This window comes from Dreissena polymorpha, unplaced genomic scaffold, assembly GCF_020536995.1.
Source record: "Dreissena polymorpha isolate Duluth1 unplaced genomic scaffold, UMN_Dpol_1.0 chrUn072, whole genome shotgun sequence".
Lineage (NCBI taxonomy): Eukaryota > Metazoa > Mollusca > Bivalvia > Myida > Dreissenidae > Dreissena > Dreissena polymorpha.
In genome coordinates, this window is record NW_026273386.1 from 1713 (window position 1) to 24182 (window position 22470).

Consider the following 22470-nt stretch of genomic DNA (forward strand, 5'->3'; position numbering starts at 1 on the left):
CGAGCCGTGTTGTTTATAAGTCATTCACAAAGTGGCATAAAACACAATGTAGATCATAGGTTTCGCGTATTATAACCAGCTCGGTGACAAACTCACGTGTGAAGTGGCCAAGATTGAGAGTTTTTCAGACCAAAATCGCACCAGACCTCAACTTTACCGTTACGGTACACAGTCATGCACTCAAGGCAACACAAAGTGAATGCACGCATCAAATAACGGGCAGATATTCTACACATTTCAATCAAGAAAACACCGTTCAGTATCTTATGAACGGACATAATTCACATCAAACTCGCATGCACACGCAAATCGGCCGTTTTCACTGATTTTCTTCGACCAATCAGATTCGACCACCGACCAATCAGCGTTAAGCAGCCCGAAAGTAGGTTAGCAGGTCACATCACAGTGCTCTAACTGCTCTTTGTGTTTAAATAGCCGCAAAAAGACCCAGTTAAAGCATTCTACAGCTAGTACCTGATAGATACAATATGTCTGGACGTGGTAAGGGAGGAAAAGGACTCGGAAAGGGAGGCGCCAAGCGTCACCGAAAGGTTCTGCGTGATAACATCCAGGGTATCACGAAGCCCGCAATCCGCCGTCTCGCTCGTCGTGGTGGTGTGAAACGCATCTCTGGCCTCATCTACGAGGAGACCCGAGGTGTCCTCAAGGTGTTCCTTGAGAACGTCATCCGCGATGCCGTGACATACACTGAGCACTCCAAGAGGAAGACCGTCACTGCCATGGACGTCGTCTATGCCCTCAAGAGACAAGGCAGGACTCTGTACGGATTCGGCGGTTAATCGAACCTTCTTACAGAAGCTACAAAACGGCCCTTTTTAGGGCCACACACACATTTCGAAAGACTTGTCTTACAAATTGTCACAATATACTAGTGTTACGTTAAAGCGTCAGATTCGTTAGGTTACTTGCATTCATGCATTCGATACACACACTCATGGTATGAGTCGTATGGTTCATAAGACTAACGCAATGTCCCGAATTCATTACTTCTTTACAGTGCGGTCACACGCTCAATTACCAATATTAAGCCTAATTTTAGGGCATTATTTCGTTCAACCCATGTACCAGTGTTATAAGGCGAAACTATCATCATTCGCATTTGAATGTTTCGTTACCGGACATGCGGCCTGGCGGTGTTTGCGTTCATTTTTTTCTATTACAGACACCATTGACGTAAGCATGTGCATTAGGTTTCATATTGAACATTGTGGAGGACTTATTAATAAGTAAACACATTACTTAGTCTTAATAGATCATTAATAATTTGCGATGCAAACATAGGGCTTCGACAGTATTGCTTTAGCCTTCGTTAACACGTGTTAATACGAACGCGCATGCGTTAAAACTGCAGCCAATCAGCGAGCGAGCGCGCTGTACACTGCATTGGAAGTAGGTCAATCCGTTTTCGAGAGTGAGTCGTTCATATAAATAGCAGTTGAAACGCGTTGCAAACATTCATCTCTGCATCGATTTAGAAATCATGCCGACCAAGGGTGTTGCAAGCAAGGGCTCTAAGAAGGCCGCCACTAAGGCTAAGACCGCGCGCTCCACTGACAAGAAGAAGCGCAGGAGGAGGAGGGAATCCTACGCCATCTACATCTACAAAGTCTTGAAGCAGGTGCACCCCGACACCGGAGTGTCCAGCAAGGCCATGTCGATCATGAACAGCTTTGTCAACGACATCTTCGAGCGCATTGCTGCCGAGGCTTCCCGCCTTGCCCACTACAACAAGCGATCCACCATCACAAGCAGAGAGATCCAGACCGCTGTGCGTCTCCTGCTGCCTGGTGAGCTCGCCAAGCACGCCGTGTCCGAGGGCACAAAGGCTGTCACCAAGTACACCAGCAGCAAGTAAACAACTTCTGTGGTGCTTCAAATCAAACGGCCCTTTTTAGGGCCACCCAACTTTCTTACGAAAGAATTGTCTTATTGTCACACGAACATAAATATCATTGCTTAATATTAGTGCCAAATAGTAAAAACAAACAATTTTAAGTATATGGCAGAGGTTTGTTTTGATGCCCTTTACACTATTCACGTAATAGAACGTGTTCAGACTACAAACTCTACATAACATAAACGTTGAAAATAAGGGCCAAATAGTGTTCCTCCGTGAGTGTGGTCAAGTGTATAATCAATAGTCGTACGTGTATCTTAGAAGTAACGATCTCGTATTACACACAGTTAAGGCATGTACCAACGGGTAGCATTTTATAGTCATATGTTTGTTAACAATTATTGAAAATTATCACCGAATGTTACGTTCCAACATACACGCTTAACTTCGCAAAGCAAAGTAGGTCAATCCGTTTTCGAAACAAAAAAAATAATATATATACGGCAAAACGCGTTTGCCGATGTATTTCTCGGTCAGCTGCTGGAGCGTGCGCGTCGCGACCGAGGCGAGAGTCGCCCGCAGAAGATTTTCTCACCTGTACATATTTCCTTATAGAGGGGAACTTCTGCGGGTGGCTCTGCTAATCCAGCAGAGTCCGTCACCCTCGAGCCGGACGTCTTTTACACTGCTGGGATTGCTGTCTTCTCCAAGATGCAGCGGACTTGTCACCCGCTGTTTATCGTCGAGAGTTCGCCGGCCCGGACCTGCCAGAGGTCCCGTCTGAAGAGGGCCGGGGACGGCGGGACAGCGAGACCACCAGTGTGGGGGACATACGGGACGGACCTGGGGCGACATACACCCAGAACATCGAGGGGGTGGCTTTAGAGAGGGACCCCGGGACAGCGGTACTCAGTACGCTCAACGCACTGGGGAAACTGTCTCGGGGATGAAGACGACGGCTGATGACAACAAGTGGGCCATAAAGGCGGAGCTGTGTGCTGCAGCGGTGCTGCGTTCAGACATGAATTTGTCTTTTGAGATTGTCTTACTTCCAGTGCACATTAAGGTCTCATTGGCCACCGTGCACTGGTCTATTTGGATCTAAATTATTTCTTTGGCGAATACCCGGGAAGCCGGGGTAAATTTGACCTACTTTGGCTCTAAATTAATCTTTCTCCCCTGAAAGGTCACAGGGGCAGGTCGGGCTACTATAACCTCGTGAAGAGGCCAGTAGGACCTGTAAATAAACTCTGAAATACACACACACACACTTGCCGATGTATTTTCTGTTGCACTCACAACCGAAAGCACAATCATGTCTGGACGCGGAAAGGGAGGAAAGACAAAGGGGAAGGCAAAGAGCCGCTCATCCAGGGCTGGACTTCAGTTCCCAGTGGGCAGAATCCACCGTCTCCTGCGCAAGGGCAACTACGCCGAGCGTGTTGGAGCTGGTGCACCCGTGTACTTGGCTGCCGTTCTCGAGTACTTGGCCGCTGAAGTTCTCGAGCTGGCTGGCAACGCTGCCCGAGACAACAAGAAGTCAAGAATCATCCCTCGTCACCTGCAGCTCGCCATCCGCAACGACGAGGAGTTGAACAAACTTCTGTCTGGAGTCACCATCGCTCAGGGTGGTGTGCTGCCAAACATCCAGGCCGTTCTTCTGCCCAAGAAGACCAAGCAGGCTGGTGGCAAATAAGCACCTTCTCTGGCTTGAAACGTTACGCAAACGGCCCTTTTTAGGGCCACCTAAACGATACTGAAAGAAATATCTCGTGACATTGTCAACAACTTATGCACTAACCAAACACTCATTAGCCGACTGACTCACTCACTCACTCACTCACTCACTCACTCACTCACTCACTCACTTGCCTGCCTGTCCGCCCGCTCGCTCGCTCGCTCGCTCGCTCCCTCCTTCATTCGCTTCCCTAACGATTGGGGAGTATAAATACATCGGTATAACATACAAAGAAATACCATTTTGGGTGCTTACCAGCCCTCTCTTCCAGACCACTGACGTAAACTAACGTAACGTAATAGGTCCACGCAGGCTTTAGGGGCCTTGAAGACAGAATAAGTCACACGTGTATTCGCTTGTTTTAGGCCATGTTCGGAAACATTTTCATCCTTGCTCAGGCGGTTACCTACACCACCCAACCGGTCAGGCAACGCCGTGGATAGGGTGCGTGGGCTTCATAGCCAACCTCGTTCGGAAGACAGCAATGACCCATAAGCATCGCAGTATTACATTCCGGGTAGCTGGGGATGGGAGAGCAACCCACTGCTCGTACTTGGGGTCAAGTTATTGTGCAGTTTTCAAACACTGGCAAGGGCCCCACCGAAAATCCTGGTACGAGAATTTGCTAGAGCACTTGCCTTAAACAATAGCCTCTCATACGCACTGACTGACACTACCGAACGATAGCCTGATGCCCTAACACTGGTATGAGCCAAAACCATGGCTAAATCACGATTATGGAAAGCTTAAGGGCCCAGGCTCACACTATGTGAAGGTTACTGATGCTTAAAGAGTCGAGGGACGCACGCCGGGTAGTTTTGGGGACACGTACTGGTACTGCACGCATGGTGTTTAGTGCTTTCTTACTCTGTGTTTCTCGTGTGTTCGTTTTTATCAAGGACTTGGTGTTTCTCTGTACTAGGGACTCCACAAATATACGTACTGTATGGGCAGGTCATATTGTGATGCGATTCAAGTATGAACAACGATAGGAAGAGGACTAGGCAAGTGTATTGTCGCTGTTTTAACCCATAAATATCTGTCCACCGTGCTTTTGTGGCGACTTGTGTGACTTGTAATACTATTTTCGTCGTTATTTCCATGCCCAATCCTTATAAAACCTGGTAGTGCTTGAAGATCTATCTTTCATCTACGTACCTATGTTCATTCGCATCAATTTACACAAATGATACATTAGAAATATGCAATAATACAAGCACGAAGAAACACACGAACATAAAATTTCTGCGCGCACCTGCCGGTTTCTCTATCACGTCCGCGCGATCAAATACCAACGCTGGTGACCTACTTTACATATAAAGACTTAGGCAGCCGGTTTTTGTATCATTCTATCACTGAATACCACATCATCAAAATGGCTGATACCGCTGTCGCTGCTCCCGTCGCTGCCCCAACACCCGCCAAGGTGAAGAAGGCTGCCAAGCCCAAGAAGCCCGCAAGTCATCCCAAGTACAGCGAGATGATTGCCTCCGCACTTGGTGCCCTGAAAGAGAGGTCTGGCTCCTCAAGACAGGCTATCCTGAAGTACATCCAGGCCAACTACAAGGTCGGGGATAACGTCAGTGCCGTCAACGCCCACCTGAAACTGGCCCTCAAGGCTGGCGTCAAGAGTGGAGCCGTTAAGCAGTCCAAGGGCACCGGTGCCTCTGGATCCTTCAAGCTTGGAGAGGTGAAGAAGGCCGCAAAGAAGGCTGCCAAGCCTAAGGCTGCCAAGCCCAAGAAGGCAAAGGCCCCTAAGAAGGCCAAGACACCCAAGAAGGCGGGCGCCAAGAAGCCTGCAGCCAAGAAAACCGCTGCCAAGAAGGCCCCAGCCAAGCCAAAGAAGGCCAAGACACCAAAGAAGGCTGCCGCTGCTAAGCCAAAGAAGGCTGCTGCCAAGCCTAAGAAGGCTGCTTCTAAGTCACCAAAGAAGCCCAAGGCACCCAAGAAGGCAAAGACACCAAAGAAGGCGTAAAAGTAAAGGGCTTCCCAAGTGTCTCACAGACTTCAACTCAAAGGTCCTTTTCAGGACCATTCATCCTATTTTGAAAGAATTGTCTTTGTCGGCTGTCGATTTGCCATTTGTATACCATACAAAATTACTCGCAGGCATAAAATTCAACATTTGTCTTTATGTTAAGCTATGAACCATACACGTGTAATGTTTTGGCATAGAGACAGACATAGTGGACAACGTGTACCTGTTAGCACAAAGGTAGGTCTGCAGATTTTGAGTTTCATGTTACACTAATATTAGCAAGCAGCTATTTTAACAAAATTCCCCAACTTGGAGACAAAAACAGTCACAGTGAATTAATTTGTTTTGGCTACTTTGCTAAGTTCATATGTGTCTTCTATATTTATGCATGTATGAGCTTCATAAACATCACATTGGACTTGATTTAACTCCAAAATATACATGTTTAGGTTTGTGTAGCTAGCCTTTCATAGGGCTATTTTACATGCAAAATACTCAAAGGTTTAACACGCCACGGCCTTGTCCATGTATATACTGTTTATATCAAAGACATAATTTTAAATTGTGCAGCTTGTTTCATACACATTGCTTTTTCAAAGCTATATTATCGCTTAACAACACGTACATAACTCGCATATTTACAACAGTTATTCGCACCGGCCTAACCCGCGATACTATGAGCGTTTTGATTGGCTGACGCTGTTTGTCACGCTGGCGTTGATTTGTTAATTTACTATCCGTTTTCAGATACGAAATTTGCAACGCGGATTACAGCCAATCGACTGTCACTCGCACACCGCTTGTTTCGTTATATTAGCCCGTTTTTTCAGTTGTCGAACATACTGTCTTACAGCAGCAACGATGGCAAGAACAAAGCAGACCGCTCGTAAATCTACCGGTGGAAAGGCTCCACGCAAACAGCTGGCTACCAAGGCCGCTCGCAAGAGCGCACCAGCAACCGGCGGTGTCAAGAAGCCTCACAGATACAGGCCAGGAACCGTTGCCCTTCGTGAAATCAGAAGGTACCAGAAGAGCACCGAGCTCCTCATCAGGAAACTGCCATTCCAGCGCCTGGTTCGTGAAATCGCTCAGGACTTCAAGACTGACCTCCGATTCCAGAGCTCCGCTGTCATGGCTCTCCAAGAGGCCAGCGAGGCTTACCTGGTCGGCCTTTTCGAGGACACCAACTTGTGCGCCATCCACGCCAAGCGTGTCACCATCATGCCAAAGGACATCCAGCTCGCACGCCGTATTCGCGGTGAACGTGCGTAAGCTTTTGCACTTGGCTAAAACACAAACAACGGCCCTTTTTAGGGCCACATAAACATTAAGAGAGAATATTTTTCAGTTGTCAAAGTCAATTAAACTTAGCCTAAACCGACTATTCACGTCCCAATATATATCAACAGTACCCGGACCCGGCCAACACATATACGCGTCAGGAACGCTATGGTGTACACTCGCATCTCAATTCATGTTCGTCAGATATGCAATGACCCTTCACTCAGATATGCAATGATCCTTCACTTTAAAGCATCTCGTTATAACACTTACGGGTTGAATTACGAGCCGTGTCGTTCATAAGTCATTCACAATATGACATACAACACACATACATCATAGGTTTCGCGTATTGAAACCACCCCGTTGACAAACTCACGTGTAAAGTGACCAAGATTGAGACTTGTTTCAGACCAACATCGCCTCAGACCTCAACTTTACCGTCACAGTACACAGTCATGCACTTACGACAACACAAAGTCAATGCACGCAACAAATAACGGCCACATATTGTACATATTTCAATCAAGAAAACGCCGTTTAGTATCGTATGAACAGACATATTCCATATCAAACTCGCATGCACACGCAAATCGGCCATTTCACTGATTTTCTTCGACCAATCAGATTCGACCACCGACCAATCAGCGTTAAGCAGCCCGAAAGTAGGTTAGCAGGTCACCACACAGTGCTCTTTGTGTTTAAATAGCCTGACAAAAACGGGTTTTAGCATTGCACAAATAGCCGCAAAAAGACCCAGTTAAAGCAACCATCGTGTTTCCGGCAGCCATTTTGAACAGAGATCAATTTTTGTAAATAAAGATTAACCGCCACTTCAAAGAAAAACAAAGAGAAACAGACGAACCAGAGAGCCACAACAATACCAGAACATCTATCCACTACGCCGCACTGTCCCTTACCCGTCCATTGATTCTTTTTTTTGTTTTTTCGTAAATTTCTAAAACTTGCAGCATTTCGGACGTCATTTGGTATTCGGAATTATTTTTGGCTTCTTCATCGTATAAATTAAACATTACCAAATGACAAATTAACTACCTTATTTACTTATATAAACTATATTGGGTTGTTTACCGGTGCGGTGCCTGCATTTAGTGCTTTACACGTATTGAGAGCTGTGTCAAATAAAAACCATTATTATATCACACACATAACATATAAGATTTCCACGAAACTAGCGTCGTTCCTTCTTTATTTCATTTTCATTTCTACAATATGTCGTCCTACAAAAGAGCATCCATCTACCCATCTAAGGGGCAGTGTCAAAACCTGACCCCTTTACTAGGGGAGGCACGTTCAGGGTCGGATAGGCATCACCTATCTCATAACACCATGCCCTTTAAGTGCCTCCTCCAGTCAGCTGGAAGTGTAGCCCCCATCATGTCTCTTCTTACCATTTTTGCAATTGGCCTCAGGTTTGGCGGGGGCTACTCCCCGGACTAGTTGAGCGGGCGGTGCCCCTGGCGTCTGGCTGCGTGCTTTTGCAGCTCAAGTCCGCTCAAGCGCTTGCCACCCTCCTTTCTAGGGGTACTTTCTATCTTGGCAAAGTCGCGGTCCGGGCCTTATCCCCGTCGAACATGAGGACGGTTCATGGTTATATAGCAGGGATCCCGGAAAGCCAGGATTTGATGGAACTTCAGACATCTCTTTCTTTTAAACCTGCAATCTCTATCTCTGATATCCTGATCACTAATTAGGAAAGGGTTGAGCCTTATCGCCCTGCCCCACCTGGCTTTCCGAGACTGGTCAAAATCTCTTTTTTAGCGTCCGTACCAGTCCCAAATAAAATCTTAGTCAAGGACACCAGTATCACCCTTGACATTCGTCCCTGCCCCGTCACACCTGCCCGTTGCTTCAATTGCCAGGGCTTTGGTCATATAGCCAGCAGGGGTAAATGCTCTAATACCACCTCTTGCTGCCGCTGCGCCGGCGCTACTTGCCAAAGAAGGTGCACAAACAAATTTCGTTTGTGCGCCAACTGTGGCGGCCAGCACTCTGCATCCTACCAGGGGTGCCCCTCCTATAAGAAGGCTATCCATATAGCCACCTATGCCAATTTTTATGGGGTCACCTGGTCCGAGGCGGAGAGCAGGCTACTTGCACCTGACACTGTGAGCCACAGCGTGGGCGCCCTAAACACTATCATCACAACCGGTTCCGCTTCTTCACCTAAACATGCCTCTCCCGGTTCTATCTCGCCCCAAGCCGGGAGGACATGCACCATAGTTGAGGGGCTAGTGGGTAAGAGTACCCCCCCCTCAACCTATAAATAGGGAATCCCCCCCCCAAGGTTACCTTTGCGGAACCGGTGACCAAACACACACCCGATTTATGCACCACCCCCCCTGTATCGCCTATCCAGGGGGATCCACCCACTCAGAGACGCCCTCCTGTGGCTACCAGGGGGTCCTCCCCGTCCACCACGTTGACCGACGGTGCTAGCGACACCACCTGTAGTGGTCCTACACTGTCGGACGACTCTATGTTTGATATCACGGGGAGAGACTCTCTGGTGTCAGTGCACTCCAGTATATTGGAGAACCTTTCTATCTCTGGTATCTGTGAAATAGAGGAGGAACCCCGAGTTAGTGTCCCCCCTAACCGTCCCAGAATGGTCGACTCCCAGACATCCCCAATGAGCTCACCTTCCGACAACACCAGCAGACGTAACTCGTCTGCTGGGGACTCATTTATTAAAATCGAGGGTCCGCCAGCAACAGGTCCCACCTATAGGAAAATATATCTCAGCGAGCTGGCGGATCTGGTTGCTGAGATAATAAAGGACCAGAAAAGGCCCACTGGGAGTCGAGTTATATCTTACATTTATAATAAAATTGATTCTCGATTCAAAAATTGCAGAGAATCAATAACAAAGGTTATCCCCCCTGATAAAATTTTAACTTATAAAATCCATTCTGGAACTGGGGATCCTCAAATAGTAGTAGCAGATCCAGGATGCCCCCCCCCCGGCCAGCGGTACCCGCCCTGCAAATAAGAAACACGTTCGGCTTGCCAGGACCCCCGCGAAACTCAAAGGGGCCTGTGCAGGCCACAAACTAGGAGTTAAATCCCCTCACCACTCGATTAATCAGATTAAACGCAAGTTAATTTCGCACCACTATGGACAGTAACCTGCAAATAATATCATTCAATGTTGGTGGTCTTTCCGCCAACAAATTTACTGAATTAAAATATTTTATTGACTGCAACCCTAATACCCATATTATATGTTTACAGGAAACTAAATTTTCAAATATTTCTGTAAAGCAAATACCAGGGTATAACTGCGAATTTAAGAATTATGTTACTTCAAACCAAAATATTGCTGGTGGTCTTGCCATATATGTTAAAAATACAATTAATTATGAACAACTGGGAGTGAACAACCAATTTAAATCTGATGGTAGCACTGCTATTGAGGCATTAGCAATTAAATTGGTTATTGACAAGAACCGGCCTCTTATCCTGGTCAACTTATATTCAAGAGGATGTGATCTTGAAACTCTGAACGGCCTCTTTAAGGAATTAAGGACCATTAAAGGACCCTTTGATGTAATATTCACAGGCGACTTTAATGCACATCACCCTGCTTGGGGTTCCATAAATTCAGATGCAGAAGGTCGGGCGGTAATAGAATGGTTGGACGAGCAAGATCTTATACTGCTCAATGACGGTTCTCCAACCAGGCTAAACCCCACTGGTTTAAACTCCCACATTGACCTTACTGCTGTTAATGCCAGGATAGCAAGTGCGTCTGCATGGGCAACTGTTAAAGATACCATGGGATCTGATCACCTCCCACAACAGGTTACCCTGCTCAACTATATTGCACAGGGAACTGAGGCCCAATGCTCAGGGGAGCAAAAGTTTTTATTGGATAAAGCTAATTGGGCTCAGTTTAGGGACCTCTGCTCAGATCTCTCCCTTGCAGATGTTCACTCCCAGGATCCTAATCTGTTTTGTATTAACTTAACCAGCAGGATACTGTCCATGGCGGAATGTAGCATACCGGTCTCCTCCGGCAAGGTCAAAGCCAGAAATAGGGTCCCGTGGTGGAATGAGGCGTGCTCCAATGCGGTACAGGATCGTAAAAATGCTTTAAAAATCCTTAAAAAGAACCCCGCTGAGCATAATCTTCTTAATTATAGGTCCCTCGAAAATCAGGCAAAGCGGGTTATTTTGGACGCAAAAACTCAAAATTGGAAAGAATTCTGTGATTCAGCTATCATTAATAAGAAAAATACTAGGGATTTTTGGCAAAAAATTCACAGAATTAAAGGAAATTCATTCACTCCTGTACCGCTACTTAAATACAAAGGCGAAATTGCCACAACCCCAAGGGACAAGGCTCAATTTTTGGTACGACATTTCCAATCTGTCTCCAGTGACTCAAACCTTCCCGTTGAAACTCTGAATTATCAAAAGCGGTTTGAGACTGAGCACCGAAATATTTTAAATGAGCCTGGGGATAATAGCACGCCTCTCAATTTACCTTTCACTATTACAGAATTATTAAGTGCCATTAACAGCAGGAGCAACACCGCCACGGGGCCTGACAAAATAGCATATTTAATGTTTAAAAATATGCCAGCCATAACTCTAAAAATCTGGCTTAACCTATTCAATCAGGTGTATAGGACAGGCAGGATACCACCCGAGTGGAAGCAGGCCACAGTGATTCCAATTCCTAAACCTGGTAAAGACAAAAATGATCCAAACTCATATCGACCAATAAGTCTAACATCACATGCAGGTAAATTACTAGAAATAATGGTCAAAAATAGATTAGAACACTTATTGGAATCAAATAACATACTAAACCCCTTCCAGTCTGGCTTTAGGAAGGGGCGATCTACTCTTGATCAGCTAGCTAGATTACAACATGATATTCTTTCTGCAAAAAATCAAGGGCAATCAGTATTAGCAATTTTTTTGGACCTTCAGGCTGCCTTTGATTTAACATGGACCTTCGGCATACTAAAAAAGCTAGCTGACTATGGAATCACTGGATACTGTTTCCACTACCTCAGAGCATTCCTAGAGGGCCGTAAAATCCAGGTCAGGGTCGATGGGGAGTTATCAGAGGTAGCCATAACTGATCGCGGAACCCCTCAGGGGTCCGTAATATCCCCAACTCTGTTCTCCCTCATCGTAAACGGTCTACCTGATGCCGTAAAAGACTCAGGAATGGTTATCTCCCAGTTTGCCGATGACTCAGGCACTTGGTTAAAGGGGTCTAACATGTTACGCCTGCAAAAGAGGGCTCAAGCAGGCTTAGACTCCATATGGAAATGGGCAATTGAATGGGGATTCAAAATTTCTCCAACCAAAACAGTAGGAGTACTATTTGGCGAACAATTTCAGCACTCTTTGGACTTAAATTTAGGCGGCACCAAAATTATCTTTGAAAAAGTGGTGAAATTTCTAGGTATGTACCTAGATAAACAGTTAACTTTTACCCACCACTTTAAATATTTGGCAGAAAGGTGCGAAAGGGACCTAAATTTAATGAGAATGTTAAGAGGCACAGGTTTCGGATCAGATAAAAATAGCCTCTTAACACTCTACAAGTCCCTTATACGTCCAAAGCTAGATTATGGAGCCCAAATCTATGCATGTGCTAAGCCAAACGCCCTAAAAATGGTTGATGCCATTCAACACAAGGCCCTAAGGATAGCTCTGAGAGCCCTAAACTGTACACCGGGTGCACTGCTAGAGGAGGAGGCCGGTGTGTTACCTCTTGACTTGCGTAGAAAACAACAGTCCCTCAATTTCTGGGCCAGGGTTAAGTCTCGGCATGGTTCAAACCCCGTAAACAAACTTGTCGGGACTGGCACCTTCGTCAAGGGGAAAATACTTAAGCGTAAGCATGTCGCCCTACCTTTTGGTGCGAGTATTAGGACCCTGGTTGAGGATGCCGGTCTCGACAAGGTACATGTAGCAGACCTGAGGCCCTCCAAGGCCCCCCCCTGGACGCTTGGACCCATTGATGTTGACCTATCACTCTCTAATAAAATAACGAAAACTGACTTGCCACAACTCATCAAGTCAGAAGCTCTCTCTCTTATAGATAATATGTATGCTGAGCATCTAAAAATCTACACTGACGGCTCCAAATGCCCTAACTCTGGTTTGGTAGCCAACTCTTTTGTAATCCCTTCAAAAAACATTAGTAAAACGCACAGGCTCAGCAACAATCTCTCTATTTTTACAGCAGAACTTTTGGCAATTAAATTCTCTCTGTGCTGGATATTGGTCAATAAACCTACTAAAACTGCTATTTTATCAGACTCAATGTCATCTCTTGAGTCCATAAAAAACAGAAATAGCAGATCTAGGCCTGATATTTTAGCTAGCATTTTGGAACTTCATCAACAGTGCCTAGATAAATCTTTAAAGGTCACATAAGTATGGTGTCCAGCACATGTCAACATCAGTGGGAATGAACAGGCCGACAGGGGGGCCAAAGAGGGCCTCTTGAGGGGGGCCGTAGATGTTGGGGAACCCCTGGCACCTTCTGAGATCTACTCCCTGACAAAGAAATTTGTTTTGGGCGAGTGGAATCTCCGGACCGACAATTTGTCTTCCCGTCGACATACTTTTACTAGACCTGCGAAAACCCTCAGGCCGCCTGACAGATACTCAGCAAGCATTGTGCTTGACAGAGCCATCACGCGCCTGAGGATGGGAACCACCCTATTACCCGGTGGCGCAGGAAAGTATGTCCTCGGTATAGACCCTGCATGTCCTAGGTGCCAGGAACCTCTCACTGCGCCCCACATGCTGCTACACTGTCCTAACCATAAGGCGCAGAGGGACCACCTTGAAGCTGCATTGCACTCCCATGGACTAGTTTTTAACCTTACCAACGTGCTAGACCCCAAGGGAGCAGCTAGGGGCCCGGTCTTCTCTGCCCTCTCCAAATACTTACTAGATTGTCAAATAACTGACAAAATCTAGGTCATTGGGGGAGGGAGAGCAGCCAACACCCACCTAATTATACAGTCTTGTGACTGTTTTCTTTTAAAAATGTGTAATCTCTGCACAAACCTGATGTAATCAAATAATTGTGTTGGATTTGTGTCGCTTTTACACAACCTTTATTTTAGTTTTTAATGGGTTTATTGTTCTACCCCGCCCTTTCTAAATCAGGCCAATGGCATTGACCTGGTCTTCTTTATTTTAATACATTTTTTATGAGAGCATGACGTTAGTCCACCATTTACATTTTTCAGTTTTTTAATACAATCATATTTTATGGCATTTCTTACTACAAGAAAGGACGAGGCTGTCCAGTAACCTGGGATTGTTGGCTGCATTGCACCCCCTCCCTTCCTCTTTGACACCCCACCCTTTCTCCTTCAAACTCGAAGAACCATGTCGGACTGGAGTGCACGGTGCAGGGCCTTATACCATTATAAACACCTATTTAGCCCTATCTAGGACAAAGTATTGTCGACCTTGTTGAAAGTACTAATCTTGTACCTTGGAGTACATTAAGGATTACTATAACTGCTATCTTGTGTAGCAATTTCCTTATTTTTGTGAAAACTGCTATTTTATATAGCAAATTGCCTTAATTTTATTATTATTGCATTAACTCATGTTAAAATTGCTATTTTTATAGCAAATATCCTAATTTTTATATTACATTGCTATTTTATATAGCAAATTGCCTCAGTTTTACTGTCTAATTGTTAATTGTTAAAATTGCTACTTTTATAGCAAATATCCTAATTTTTATATTAAATTGCTATTTTATATAGCAAATTGCCTCGGTTTTACTGTCTAATTGTCATCTTGGATACCATATAAGGTACTTTAGTACTATTTCTTCCAATGTTATCATCAGTATACTAATAATATTGGATAGATTAGAGCTTTTAGGGTTTATCTTAACGTATCTAGGTAATATTTGGTCTTTTTACCATTTTACATCTTACTATTATCAATTTTCCTTCAATAGTATACAAACTATTTTTATTGACCGTGCACTCCCTCTGGTCCAGGGGAAACAACCATTGTAGACTTCATCATCATAATTACCTCCCTTGTACAACTGAGTGACACCACCCCTGCTGGCTCTTCTTTTTCCCCCACCCATATCGGCCTACACTTCCATAAAATCTCTCCTTCTTTCAACCCTCCAGGGTGGCAACATGTATTTTAAATATATAAATGCATATAGTCCTGTACATATTGTAAATAATGTACATCTTGTACAAATTTAGTTGTCTGTCTTATTTTTAACTGTAAAGTACATTGTCTTACCCTTAATTTTTATGTGGCCCTATGAAGGTGACCGTTTGGAGACACGTAAGTTATTGCCCTTAACATAAGGGTTTATTACTAAACCCACTTTTAAAATATTGTTTTATTGCCACTCTGGGGGGATCTCTCTTTCCTATAGCCCAATCCTCCTTAAGTTCCATACAGACAGGGTCTTATGTTGGAGCATTACGGCTATATTCCCTGTCAGCAAGTGTTCAACATTGAACCACATACATAAACTTGTACTCATTAATTTTTTAATAACACAATACTTAATTGCAATATTAATATATAATTGAGAGTTACACGCTCTATGTGACATCATATATTGTCTTTTTTTTTCCTTTCCTTCTCATATAATTGCATTTTCACATGCAACTTCACTCTACATTTGAGAGCTGTTAAATCAGGCTCTGGCATCCCTATTAATAAATGTTCTTAAATATAAACATATCTCTCTTATGATTAGATCTTGTTGTTTGGCATTTAGTTTAAACTTTAAACATACACATAAAAATGGTACTTGACTATGCATGTAAACATATTGTGGCAATGTTCAACCACTTTGTGATCTGGAAAACCCTCAAATATTATTATATTGTTACACAAACATATTACACATCTGTGTATTCCTTTTTCTATAATTAATATATTAAATAGTCCTATTTGGATTCAAATTTTTAAACTACAGATCACAAAGTCTAAAGACTCCAACAAACCCATTGCAGTATATACTGAACAATGGGTCTGGTAATGATGCTGCCACATACAACAGTATGTGTGTTTTCACCATCTTTACTTATAAAAATTGGGCTATTCTTTCTCTCTCTCCTCCTTAAAAAACAATACAAAGAATAACATACAATAACAACATCATATGAATGATATAAATTAATAATAAGCACAGTAATGTAACAAAAAACATAGTAATCTAATACTATAAAACAAATCCAAGTTCTTTTGGATTAACTCATTCTTGTTCTTTCATTTATATTTTTGCATATCAACCATCATTGTTTACTTTTTCTTAAAAGTACAAAGTCAGCCGTGGGAAAATCTATTTTAAAACGGATTGACCTACTGGCAATCCTTAATAAGAAATTTCGGCCAATCAGCGCCATCGTTATATAAGCGCATCAACCAATTAAAACACCGCTTTTTAACCGCGTTAGGCCTATTCACTGTATAGCACTGCGTCTTTTTAACGCTTCATATAAAGGTTATATATTTTTAAACCAATAGATTTTTATTAAGGCACCGCACCAACACTGCAAAGTTTGATATTTATACCAATGGTACAGCCCAGTAAAATCGGGCTGTCCATTTTATGGCCGTTTTCGGCTTTTTATGCAGAGTTCTATGTTAAGCAGTGTGCTCGGGCAATGGTTTTTAACCGAAGTCCCGAGGGTAAATAACCCCAATAGTCAATCGGTTTTAGCATTCTACAGCTACTACCTGATAGATACAATATGTCTGGACGTGGTAAGGGAGGAAAAGGACTCGGAAAGGGAGGCGCCAAGCGTCACCGAAAGGTTCTGCGTGATAACATCCAGGGTATCACGAAGCCCGCAATCCGCCGTCTCGCTCGTCGTGGTGGTGTGAAACGCATCTCTGGCCTCATCTACGAGGAGACCCGAGGTGTCCTCAAGGTGTTCCTTGAGAACGTCATCCGCGATGCCGTGACATACACTGAGCACGCCAAGAGGAAGACCGTCACTGCCATGGACGTCGTCTATGCCCTCAAGAGACAAGGCAGGACTCTGTACGGATTCGGCGGTTAATCGAACCTTCTTTACAGAAGCTACAAAACGGCCCTTTTTAGGGCCACACACACATTTCGAAAGACTTGTCTTAAAAATTGTCACAATATACTAGTGTTACGTTAAAGCGTCAGATTGTTAGGTTACTTGCATTCATGCATTAGATACACACACTCTAGGTATGAGTCGTATGGTTCATAAGACTAACGCAAGGTCCCGAATTCATTACTTCTTTACAGTGCGGTCACACGCTCAATTACCAATATTAAGCCTAATTTTAGGGCATTATTTCGTTCAACCCATGTACCAGTTTTATAAGGCGAAACTATCATCATTCGCATTTGAATGTTTCGTTACCGGACATGCGGCCTGGCGGTGTTTGCGTTCATTTTTTTCTATTACAGACACCATTGACGTAAGCATGTGCATTAGGTTTCATATTGAACATTGTGGAGGACTTATTAATAAGTAAACACATTACTTAGTCTTAATAGATCATTAATAATTTGCGATGCAAACATAGGGCTTCGACAGTATTGCTTTAGCCTTCGTTAACACGTGTTAATACGAACGCGCATGCGTTAAAACTGCAGCCAATCGCGAGCGAGCGCGCTGTACACTGCATTGGAAGTAGGTCAATCCGTTTTCGAGAGTGAGTCGTTCATATAAATAGCAGTTGAAACGCGTTGCAAACATTCATCTCTGCATCGATTTAGAAATCATGCCGACCAAGGGTGTTGCAAGCAAGGGCTCTAAGAAGGCCGCCACTAAGGCTAAGACCGCGCGCTCCACTGACAAGAAGAAGCGCAGGAGGAGGAGGGAATCCTACGCCATCTACATCTACAAAGTCTTGAAGCAGGTGCACCCCGACACCGGAGTGTCCAGCAAGGCCATGTCGATCATGAACAGCTTTGTCAACGACATCTTCGAGCGCATTGCTGCCGAGGCTTCCCGCCTTGCCCACTACAACAAGCGATCCACCATCACAAGCAGAGAGATCCAGACCGCTGTGCGTCTCCTGCTGCCTGGTGAGCTCGCCAAGCACGCCGTGTCCGAGGGCACAAAGGCTGTCACCAAGTACACCAGCAGCAAGTAAACAACTTCTGTGGTGCTTCAAAACAAACGGCCCTTTTTAGGGCCACCCAACTTTCTTACGAAAGAATTGTCTTATTGTCACACGAACATAAATATCATTGCTTAATATTAGTGCCAAATAGTAAAAACAAACAATTTTAAGTATATGGCAGAGGTTTGTTTTGATGCCCTTTACACTATTCACGTAATAGAACGTGTTCAGACTACAAACTCTACATAACATAAACGTTGAAAATAAGGGCCAAATAGTGTTCCTCCGTGAGTGTGGTCAAGTGTATAATCAATAGTCGTACGTGTATCTTAGAAGTAACGATCTCGTATTACACACAGTTAAGGCATGTACCAACGGGTAGCATTTTATAGTCATATGTTTGTTAACAATTATTGAAAATTATCACCGAATGTTACGTTCCAACATACACGGAACAAGCACACAACGAAATAAACTTGCCGAACATGTCGAAATAAACTTCGCGCTGATTGGTTGACCTGCTTTTGTAACGAGGACGCTGATTGGCTGAAATTGCTTAACTTCGCAAAGCAAAGTAGGTCAATCCGTTTTCGAAACAAAAAAAATAATATATATACGGCAAAACGCGTTTGCCGATGTATTTCTCGGTCAGCTGCTGGAGCGTGCGCGTCGCGACCGAGGCGAGAGTCGCCCGCAGAAGATTTTCTCACCTGTACATATTTCCTTATAGAGGGGAACTTCTGCGGGTGGCTCTGCTAATCCAGCAGAGTCCGTCACCCTCGAGCCGGACGTCTTTTACACTGCTGGGATTGCTGTCTTCTCCAAGATGCAGCGGACTTGTCACCCGCTGTTTATCGTCGAGAGTTCGCCGGCCCGGACCTGCCAGAGGTCCCGTCTGAAGAGGGCCGGGGACGGCGGGACAGCGAGACCACCAGTGTGGGGGACATACGGGACGGACCTGGGGCGACATACACCCAGAACATCGAGGGGGTGGCTTTAGAGAGGGACCCCGGTACAGCGGTACTCAGTACCGCTGTCCCGGGGTCCCTCTCTAAAATCGGCCATTTCACTGATTTTCTTCGACCAATCAGATTCGACCACCGACCAATCAGCGTTAAGCAGCCCGAAAGTAGGTTAGCAGGTCACCACACAGTGCTCTTTGTGTTTAAATAGCCTGACAAAAACGGGTTATGTTGCTTTTTCTTAAAAGTACAAAGTCAGCCGTGGGAAAATCTATTTTAAAACGGATTGACCTACTGGCAATCCTTAATAAGAAATTTCGGCCAATCAGCGCCATCGTTATATAAGCGCATCAACCAATTAAAACGCCGCTTTTTAACCGCGTTAGGCCTATTCACTGTATAGCACTGCGTCTTTTTAACGCTTCATATAAAGGTTATATATTTTTAAACCAATAGATTTTTATTAAGGCACCGCACCAACACTGCAAAGTTTTATATTTATACCAATGGTACAGCCCAGTAAAATCGGGCTGTCCATTTTATGGCCGTTTTCGGCTTTTTATGCAGAGTTCTATGTTAAGCAGTGTGCTCGGGCAATGGTTTTTAACCGAAGTCCCGAGGGTAAATAACCCCAATAGTCAGTCGGTTTTAGCATTGTAGCGGATCCTCCTTCCTTCCTTCCTTATTTTTGTGAAAACTGCTATTTTATATAGCAAATTGCCTTAATTTTATTATTATTGCATTAACTCATGTTAAAATTGCTATTTTTATAGCAAATATCCTAATTTTTATATTACATTGCTATTTTATATAGCAAATTGCCTCAGTTTTACTGTCTAATTGTTAATTGTTAAAATTGCTACTTTTATAGCAAATATCCTAATTTTTATATTAAATTGCTATTTTATATAGCAAATTGCCTCGGTTTTACTGTCTAATTGTCATCTTGGATACCATATAAGGTACTTTAGTACTATTTCTTCCAATGTTATCATCAGTATACTAATAATATTGGATAGATTAGAGCTTTTAGGGTTTATCTTAACGTATCTAGGTAATATTTGGTCTTTTTACCATTTTACATCTTACCATTATCAATATTCCTTCAATAGTATACAAACTATTTTTTACCAGAGTTGCGACACCTTAAGGGTTTCGCAGGATGGAATGAGTGGGGAGATCAAATCAAATTGTAAACCGATTATTTCTACAAAAAAATTGGGTACGAAAAACATTTGGGTACGAAAAAAATAAATGGGTAAGAATAAAAAAATGTGGGTACGAAAACGTTTGGATACGAAAAAAAATTGGGTACAAAAAAAATGGGAACGAAAAAATAATTGAGTACGAAAAAATTTGGGTACGAAAAATTTGGGTAGAAAAAAAATGGGAACGAAAAAATTTGGGTACGAAAAAAAATTGGGTACGAAAATTTTGGGTAAAAAAAAGAGTGGGTACGAAAAAGTTTGGGTACAAAAAAAGTTTGGGTACGAAAAAATGGGTACGAAAAAAAAATTGGGTACAAAAACATGTGGGTACAAAAAAAAATTGGGTACGAAAAAAAATTGGGTACGAAATAAATGGGTCCGAAAAAAAAAATTGGGTACGAAAAAAATGGGTACGAAACAAAAATTTGGGTACAAAAAAAATTTAGAAGGAAAAAATTGGGTACAAAAACATTTGGGTACGAAAAACATTTGATTAAGAAAAATATTTGGGTACGAAAAAAATGGGTACGAAAAAAAATTCTGGGTACAATGGGTTCATGTTAAGGTTTTAGCATGGCAGACGCCGGTGGCGAAAAGACACTTCATGACACAATGAGCTTGCTATGACAAAACCTTTTGTCCGAAAACAGCTGAGCTCATATGCTTAAATCAGTGAGTAATAGTACTTATACTCAATAAAAGCTAGGCACAGCGTATAAAATCAGAACCACTGGGCCGAATCTGCTGAAACTTGGTCGCATTATAGATTATGGTCCAAACAAGCTACAGAATGAGCGCTTCTGGACCTGACAGCGTAAAACATTAACCGATAACGGACAGCACAAAATGGGTCATTTTGTAAAAAAAAAGTAAACTTTAAGTGGCATTTAATGACTTTAAGACATCAGAAAGTTCAAATGTTTCATAATCTGCACACTTCGACTTGTTTGTTTTTTTTACAAATTTAGAAGCATTTATCCTTGGGGTGTATATAAACCCTGTTATTCAATGTCAAAAATAGCTAAGCAGCAATTCCCCTTTAACATTATTCCTTATATTTAATTGTATTGTTTAAAAAGATAACTGTGTATATTTAATCATAATGGCTCCGTATTTCACACTTGATAGGCAACTGCTGGGGCTTGAACCCAGAACTCATCTCACATTGTAAGATGCATTTTTCAATTAAACTACAATGACTGTATCGTGTGAAGTGGAGCCAACATACGCCCACATAAGTGAAAAAATCATTACATCGATATATTTGTCCTGGGCGTTTTCGGACATGTCGCATAACTGTTTACAACAAAAGATGTATACATAGATAAATATACATACATGTAAATGGGGAAAAAATGAACCGTCTATTTTTTATTTTTGCTTCATATAAACACATTTCCTAGCCATGATTTAAAATTATATCATGTTGAAATCATTTTTAGACTAGAATATTACTGAAACTGCAATAAATAATAAGATGGATAGATATAATGTTTAATTCTATCTTAATGTTTAATTCTATCTAGTACAATGAACAAATGTTCTTCCGATGCCATTTTCACTAAGGTATAGGTATTGAATCCTGATATATATACGACTAAAAATGAACATCTAAACAGCAGTATTTTACATGAAGAGTACTCACAAAACCACAACAATAATACTCGATGAATGGGCTGTCCGAAATCCGAAAAATATGTACACTACAATAACAAGACGTTAATACAAAATATGCACGTTAACATTATTCAAGATATGAAAGCAATATATCAAGGGATATAGGAAATATTTGGGGTGGTACGCACACTTTAACATAGAGTCAGTGTGCAAATTTCACTTTTAAAACCACTAGCCCGTTCGGGCTACCAGATGGAATTTTTCACTAGCCCGAACCAAAGTTTACTAGCCCGAACTGTTTATCACAAGTTTTTAAAATAAGTTGATATTTTTGCGGTTCTGGATAGATTTTATTGCAGGTAGGGTGTAATTGATAGGGATTGCAACTAACAGTTGATCCCAATTAACTGGAAATGTTATTATAATATTTCAATGACACAATACGATTATAATATTTATGTATGAGGATATTCGTCAATCAATACCTTACATGCAGTCAAGATGCAAAGGTATATATCCAGTCTGTAAATAATTTTAGATGTCAATTGTCCCAAATTTGAAATCCGAAACATTTAGCCGAAAGTCTGAGGCCGTATGATAAAGCGAATAGAGGGCAGTGTCTCCTCCCCCTAGCTTACTGTTCTTTTTTATAGTCTTTCTAGGTCCAATTCTGGTGAGTACAATGTGAAAAATTATCAACCAGACCATCCGTA

The 22470-nt window shown here is 42.9% G+C and overlaps 6 protein-coding genes and 1 long non-coding RNA gene across 7 annotated transcripts; 6 read left to right on the forward strand and 1 right to left on the reverse strand.

Moving 5' to 3' along the window:
- The first annotated feature begins 452 nt into the window (after nucleotides 1–452).
- On the forward strand, nucleotides 453–807 carry LOC127863975 (histone H4-like). The gene has a single exon (XM_052403648.1). The coding sequence runs from the start codon at nucleotides 489–491 to the stop codon at nucleotides 798–800; it is 312 nt and encodes a 103-aa protein (XP_052259608.1). The 5' UTR covers nucleotides 453–488; the 3' UTR covers nucleotides 801–807.
- Nucleotides 808–1467: 660 nt separating this feature from the next.
- On the forward strand, nucleotides 1468–1926 carry LOC127863973 (histone H2B-like). Its single transcript, XM_052403646.1, has one exon. The coding sequence runs from the start codon at nucleotides 1502–1504 to the stop codon at nucleotides 1874–1876; it is 375 nt and encodes a 124-aa protein (XP_052259606.1). The 5' UTR covers nucleotides 1468–1501; the 3' UTR covers nucleotides 1877–1926.
- A 984-nt stretch (nucleotides 1927–2910) lies between these two features.
- Nucleotides 2911–3574, forward strand: LOC127863971 (histone H2A). Its single transcript, XM_052403644.1, has one exon. It carries the CDS (start codon nucleotides 3174–3176, stop codon nucleotides 3552–3554), a length of 381 nt encoding a protein of 126 aa, XP_052259604.1. The 5' UTR covers nucleotides 2911–3173; the 3' UTR covers nucleotides 3555–3574.
- A 1396-nt stretch (nucleotides 3575–4970) lies between these two features.
- LOC127863970 (histone H1-delta-like) lies at nucleotides 4971–5572 on the forward strand. The gene has a single exon (XM_052403643.1). The coding sequence runs from the start codon at nucleotides 4972–4974 to the stop codon at nucleotides 5569–5571; it is 600 nt and encodes a 199-aa protein (XP_052259603.1). The 5' UTR covers nucleotide 4971; the 3' UTR covers nucleotide 5572.
- Nucleotides 5573–16152: 10580 nt separating this feature from the next.
- Nucleotides 16153–19569, reverse strand: LOC127863976 (uncharacterized). Its single transcript, XR_008041314.1, has 2 exons — nucleotides 19224–19569; nucleotides 16153–16221 (listed from the first exon to the last, which is right to left on the reverse strand). It is a non-coding gene; the product is annotated as an uncharacterized LOC127863976 (long non-coding RNA).
- On the forward strand, nucleotides 16582–16975 carry LOC127863974 (histone H4). The gene has a single exon (XM_052403647.1). It carries the CDS (start codon nucleotides 16614–16616, stop codon nucleotides 16923–16925), a length of 312 nt encoding a protein of 103 aa, XP_052259607.1. The 5' UTR covers nucleotides 16582–16613; the 3' UTR covers nucleotides 16926–16975.
- Nucleotides 17589–18050, forward strand: LOC127863972 (histone H2B-like). Its single transcript, XM_052403645.1, has one exon. The coding sequence runs from the start codon at nucleotides 17626–17628 to the stop codon at nucleotides 17998–18000; it is 375 nt and encodes a 124-aa protein (XP_052259605.1). The 5' UTR covers nucleotides 17589–17625; the 3' UTR covers nucleotides 18001–18050.
- Nucleotides 19570–22470: the final 2901 nt, after the last annotated feature.